Source organism: Haliotis rufescens, unplaced genomic scaffold (genome assembly GCF_023055435.1).
Source record: "Haliotis rufescens isolate VD_foot unplaced genomic scaffold, xgHalRufe1.0.p SCAF_59, whole genome shotgun sequence".
NCBI lineage: Eukaryota > Metazoa > Mollusca > Gastropoda > Lepetellida > Haliotidae > Haliotis > Haliotis rufescens.
The window spans coordinates 2,684,809-2,691,447 of NW_025964323.1; the positions used below are offsets into that span (position 1 = coordinate 2,684,809).

General features: G+C 42.1%; 1 protein-coding gene across 1 annotated transcript; it reads right to left on the reverse strand.

The window, feature by feature from the left end:
• LOC124115751 (calmodulin-like protein 3) lies at positions 1 to 6,639 on the reverse strand. Its single transcript, XM_048385488.1, has 6 exons — positions 6,569 to 6,639; positions 4,933 to 4,979; positions 4,002 to 4,126; positions 1,302 to 1,451; positions 730 to 776; positions 1 to 92 (listed from the first exon to the last, which is right to left on the reverse strand). Exons 2-6 carry the CDS (start codon positions 4,971 to 4,973, stop codon positions 54 to 56), a joined length of 402 nt encoding a protein of 133 aa, XP_048241445.1. The 5' UTR covers positions 4,974 to 4,979; positions 6,569 to 6,639; the 3' UTR covers positions 1 to 53.

Sequence of the window (6,639 nt, forward strand, 5' to 3'; positions counted from 1 at the left end):
TTTTATCTTCTATATTTAATTTCAATACAGCGACGTTATTCTCCACTGTTCCTCTACTTGCCAACAGGGGTGTTGTCATTGCCCGCGATGAGCTGCAAAGATAGATACGATACCGGATGTACGCAGTATATGCATTAGTACATGTTAAGTAGTCATGTTTATATGGGGGCGGTCGGGTAGCCAAGTGGTTAAAGCGTTCTCAAGTCACTCTGAAGACCTGGGTTCGATTCCCGACGTGGGTACAATGAGTGAAGCCAATTTCTGGTGTCCCCCGCCGTGATATTGCTGGAATATTGCTAAAAGCGGCGTAAAACCATACTCACTCACTCACTCGTGTTTATATGACGTCAATCCGAGAGGGTTATTCAAACTTTTTCGACGTATCAATGTTGTTTTACGCCGCATAAAGCTCTATTCAAGCGGCATCAAAGCGGCCTGTAAATAATCGCGCCAAACGAGAAGGTGAATAGCATGATTATTTCACGCACTTGAAGCACAATGAGCCACAATCAACGAGCCACCGGGATTCTCTTTAGTCGGCCCGCACAAGCTGGGATATTGACGCCTTAGTCTCCCCGGAAACCGTACGGAAAGGTAAAAAGCCATCTTACTACACAATGGTTAATTCTATTGTCGGGTAAGCGGAAGAATTATTTATTATAAGGTGTCATGAGAAACTTTAGGAGCACCTATTTATAGGAACTTGTCATGTCAGTTCAATATCCTTACCTTGGCGTAGCTTGCCTTAAACTCGGCCAATGTTATCTTGCCATCGCCTAAAAAATTGAATCAAAAGCCTTCGTAATCCCAGGATTGATCATCATCGATTGTCCAGTGTATACTAACTCCATACTTTTACGATAAACATCGGTAACAAAGATTTAATTTGAACCCTATTCGAAGTGGCGGTAATTGTTCTCACCCACGCACCTCTCTGCGTAGCAAATCCACTTACATATCCACACACTCGTGCTTTTAGATCAGGGCTGGCTGATCTCGAGACACGAAAGTCATACCCCTTTAAGTCTGTTTCGGAATCTTTGATATGAAAGATTGTTTCATTAAAATTGCCTCTTGTGCAATATTACCAAACCTGGTTATATTCCCAGTGAAGCAAAAAAAACTGTTACTTCAACCAACTCAGTGATTCCTTAGGGCGTTGCTTAACTTCACCTTAACCTGTGCGTTGTGCATAGGACCACGTGCCACCACTGGTCAATGGGTTTACATCGCTTCATATACAGGAATATATCCGGATGGTTTTTATGGTTTTGTAGCTAGATAACACGGCTATTACTCACTGTCTGTGTCAAACATATCCACAATTAGTTTGACATCCTTCAGAGTCAATGCCCCGTCCTTATCAACGTCATACAGGGTAAACTGCCTCTCAGCCTCGGCGTGGTCGGTCGAAAGTTTCAAGAAGTCCTGCTTGCTTATAGACCCCTTGCCTTCAACATGAGTGAGTGATCATGTAAATACGTAAAGATCATTCTGAATACCAGTTTCCATATTTTTGTTTCTTGTTATTTAACGCCACACTCAGCAATATTCCATCTGTATGATGGCGCTCTTTAAATGATCAAGTCATGACCAGACAATCCAGTGATTGATATTGTATACAACGATCCAGGCCGTCGGGGTACGTTGCTATGCAATCATCCATGTCACCGAGTCTGATCATCCGATCCATTTGTTGGTCAGCACACAGTGGAAACGTTTCATAACTGATAGAGGGCCAATTGTGTACTTTGTGACAAAAGCATGAAACATGGCACAGTTGTAGGTAATGACATGCCAAATATTTCCCGATATGGGCCACCCCCCAAAATCCAATATGGCTGCCAAATCCAATATGGCCGCAGAAAGAAATTCTAGTATATCTCGTTTGATTATGACCCACAACCTAATTTTGTTTCTTTATTAAATGTGAACAAATGAGCACTTTGGAATGTATTTACCCAACACTATGTCTGTAAAGAAAATAATCGTATCATAATAGACTATTTATGTTGATTTAGGTAATCATAAGTGTGGAAATAATTACAAAATATGTATTTCTTTCTTTTTCGGCATATCTTTCTTGAAATTCAATTAAATATACCAATATTGTATAGACTATACACAATTACTATTTACTACAATATGCTATCACTGGCTAATGGTTTTGATTGGTTAGGGACCACAGATGCAAAGTGGTGTGCTAATCAAACGTGGCACAACACAGTCACACCTTGCTCTACACCAACCCTGTCAGACTTACAACTACATCTCAGAAGCTCCAGTAGTTGCCATGTGATTCTGATATACCCATCCCCACTCAGTTGGTATGGGAGGGTCTCTTTCGTCCTCAACAGTGATCAGGGTAAACTGCAGCTCTTTTGACATGTTGATCACATTTAATTCTCACTAGCCAACCAAAACATTAACCATGTACAAGCATATCTCAATAAATACAAAATTTGTTCTTTGAATATTCTGTTATTTACCATATCAGTATACAATATGGGTATAGTTATTTGGCTTCAATGATGCATGTTTTAAAGAGATGCTAAAAAAGATAGAAATGCACATTTATTTTCATTTTTAGATTACCTAAATCACGGCAAATAGGCTACTAAAATAAAGTTATTTACTTTACAGATGCAGTGTTGGCTAAATACATTTCCCAAATGTTATTTTTTCATAATATATTAAGGTTGTGGGTCATGTTCAAACGAGATATACTAGAAAACCTGGACACACACACTCACGCTCACGTAGAAACACAAATTCACGTGCACCTAGACACAGGGACACACGCTCACCTACACACACAGACAGATGCACACCAAGACACACAGACACAAGCAAACAGGCACACCGAGACACACATACACAAGCACGCCTAGACAAACAGACACACGTACACTGTATACCTAGACACACAGACACAAGCACACATAGACACACAGACACACGCACACCTAGACACACACACACACACATATCTAGACACACTGACACACGCACACCTAGACACACAGACACAAGCACACCTACACATAGACAGAAGCACACCTAGACACACAGACACAAGCACGCCTAGACACACAGATACAAGCACACCTAGACACACAGACACAAACACACCTAGACAAACAGACCCACGCACACCTAGACACACAAACACACGTATACACACAGACACAATTACGCCTAGACACACAGACACAAGCACACCTAGACACACAGACACAAGCACACCTAGACAAACAGACACAAGCACGCCTAGACACACAGAGACACGCACACCTAGACACACAGACGCACGCACACCTAGACACACAGACACACGCATACCAAGACACACAGACACAAGCACAAAGGCACACCTAGTTACACAGACAAAAACACAAGTATACACACAGACACAAGCACACATAGACACACAGCCACATGCACACCTAGACACACAGACAAAAGCACACATAGACACACAGACACACGCATACCTAGACACACAGACACAAGCAAACCTAGACACACAGACACAAGCACACCTAGACACACAGACACAGGCACACCTAGACACACACACGCACAAACACACGTATACACACAGACACAATTACGCCTAGACACACAGACACAAGCACACCTAGACACACAGACACAAGCACACCTACACACAGACACAAGCATACCTGGACAAACAGACACAAGCACGCCTACGCACACCTAGACACACACACGCACAAACACACGTATACACACAGACACAATTACGCCTAGACACACAGACACACGCACACCTAGACACGCAGACACACGCACACCTAGATACACAGACACACGCACACCTATATACACACACACACTCACGAACAAACAAACACATACACATCTAGACAAACAAACAGATGAACACCTAGACACACAGACTATTGAAAATGGGGGCAAGATGTTCATACATTAGAGACATACTCATCGGATGTATGGGTTAAGGTTGAAGTACGTACCGTCTTTGTCGAACTGACTGTAGTAGGCAATAAACTCCGCCGGTGTTATAAAGCTCTTATGGTCAGTATTAAGGATGTTAAATATGGTTGTGGCCACGTCAGTTGTAGGCTGGCTATAGGCAACCCTGCAAGATAAGGATTTAAAACGATTTCAACCGATTCCTTATTAGTCCCTTAGTAATATAAAAGAATAGTGCAGTCGCCTGAGGGGACGGAATTCGCTGTGCAGACTTGCGTCCTTTGGTCACGCCAGAAACCTATGATTGTGGTTTCGAATCCCGGTTCGCCCTGATGAAGTTTCTCCGTTTGTAAGCACCATACCGTGAGTTTCACCAAAGTGGCAAACGTCTGCATCACTTCGGGCTTCCCTCCCACATCAAACTGACCCGCCATGATATAATTCTAATACAGTTCAAAGTGGCGTTACTCCCCACGTACTCACTCACTCACTCACTCCTCCAGATTACCCCAAGTACTGGATCTTATCATGTGATGCCACGAATCACAGGAGGCAGTTGAATGTGTAGTCAATAACCTTTCTGAAACAGGTCATCAGCTAAAGGTTTTCTGGTTTTGTATTGAGTTTTCAACAACGGTATGTCACCTTGTTCACAAAACAAATGTGTGCTACACGATGCGATTGTTGAATAGTTATGTTATATGGAAATGCATAGTAAACAGTGGCTATATGTAACAGGAAATCACTTTGAAGAGTGAGTGAGTATGGTTTTACGCCGCTTTTAGCAATTGACTGACTTCTCGTCCAATGAAAAGGTTGTATATCGTGTAAAGTTTAACATTAAAAAGGTTTTGTCCATTGAACATGATTGAGTAATTTGAAAACCATCCACTAGTTTCATACAGTCTATACATGCTCAGCAAAAACTGTAAGTATCATTAATACAAATATGAGAACAGAACTTTGTCATACCCCAATAGAACAGCAATTGAACAGAACGACAGCAGACCCATTGTTATCTGGAATCAGAACCAATATATATATTGTGAAACCCCGTTAATCTGGACGGTATATGTTTCCCAGTGAAATCGTCTGCATTGACGAATGGTCTGATTAACGCATCATGAGTACTGTGTAAACAGTCGTTCTTAACAATAATCGCCCAGAAAACAGTGATCCGGAATGGACCGTGGACGTCATATTCCCGCACGTCCATGTGGCCTAGAACATTACTACATTTAGCATTGTGATCATTTTAACAGAAGTCTGAAGATCCATTCACATGGAGACCTTATGCACCACTCCTATGAAACAATGTACTTGTGAATACATTCGTCACGTGAGCGCACTTGCACAGATGTCGTCGTGTCAAAAAGTAGCACATTACACCTTATCATAGTCATCACGTAACCACACAGTATTTGTACTCCGGAGACATCCGGCAGGCTACGGTATGAGACCTCACATACACATCTGGAGAAAATGTAAATCATCGCTTTTTGGGTACAACCATTAGAAAATATATTGTATAACGAAACATTTATTTTCCTTTATAGTGTGACCTACCCGAGCTCATATTCAGAAACAGAAATTGATTATTCGTGACATTCTCTTCAAGAATCCCATGGCAATAGTTAATATATTATCCTTTTAACTGTTTGTTCTTCTGATTCTTGCATCACATGCTATGACTCACATCTTATCAGCAGGCATGAATCGCCAGTATCTGAGCCCCACTGACATGCGGACAGCACTCATGTCAGTATTCCTGCACTTGCATTAAGGGAATACTGACAGGAATGAAGTCAGAATATCAGTGGGGCTTAGAAAAACTAGACATTCATGCCTGTTAATAAGTGGGACAGAGATTCCTGTGTATATCTCTAGAACTGAGTCATGACAAGTGATGCAAAAGTCGCACGAACAAGCAGTTGAAAGGGTAGTCTGATCTCTATTGCCATGGAATCGTTAAAAAACATGTCACGATTTCAGTTATTTCAGATTATGAAGTTTCGTGGGAATCATAATACTTGATGCAATATGAAATATGGCATCCATACATTTTTTTCATAATGTGCAAGAAGTTGACATCCATATATTTTCTTCCTTATGTGTATCGACCGCCAGCTTGGTCTAGATGTAGAGGGTCCGCCCGGAGAGCGGAAGGTCCGGGGTTCGATCCTGCCTGGCGCTCTACATTAAGGGGCTAAAACAAGGACTGGTCGGCTCGGAGTCATTATACTGTGTCTGAGTGAGGTTTTCATTTTAAACTGCGGCATAGTATCGCATTGTGCTAGCACTACAAATCGGCATCGGTCCGGACCCTTACAAGCAGCGACACACACACACCCACACACTGATGACCAAAATACACATACACACATACATTCATACATGCATGTAACAAACCTGATGGATCTCGGACTTGGCGGACGGATTAGGCTTTTTCATCACACACACACACACACACACACACACACACACACACACACACACACACACACACACACACACGTGCATGTGTATATAAGTGCAATAATCTTGGACGCGACGTTAAACCCCATTTCACATCACCTTCACATCACCTTAAGTGACCAAAGCGACTTACCTGTTTCGCGTGTCAGATTAAACAGTAAGCTAACGATTGCGTCAGTCTCTTTTATACGAGATCATTAGCGG

Excerpts from the sequence above, each read along its gene's own strand:
- LOC124115751 (XM_048385488.1), bottom strand. The coding sequence starts at position 4,973 with ATGGGTCTGCTGTCGTTCTGTTCAATTGCTGTTCTATTGGG. Across the intron at positions 1,452-4,001 it reads CAGTCAGTTCGACAAAGACG|GCAAGGGGTCTATAAGCAAG; the intron begins GTACGTACTTCA and ends CTCATGTTGAAG. Across the intron at positions 93-729 it reads TTAAGGCAAGCTACGCCAAG|CTCATCGCGGGCAATGACAA; the intron begins GTAAGGATATTG and ends CTATCTTTGCAG.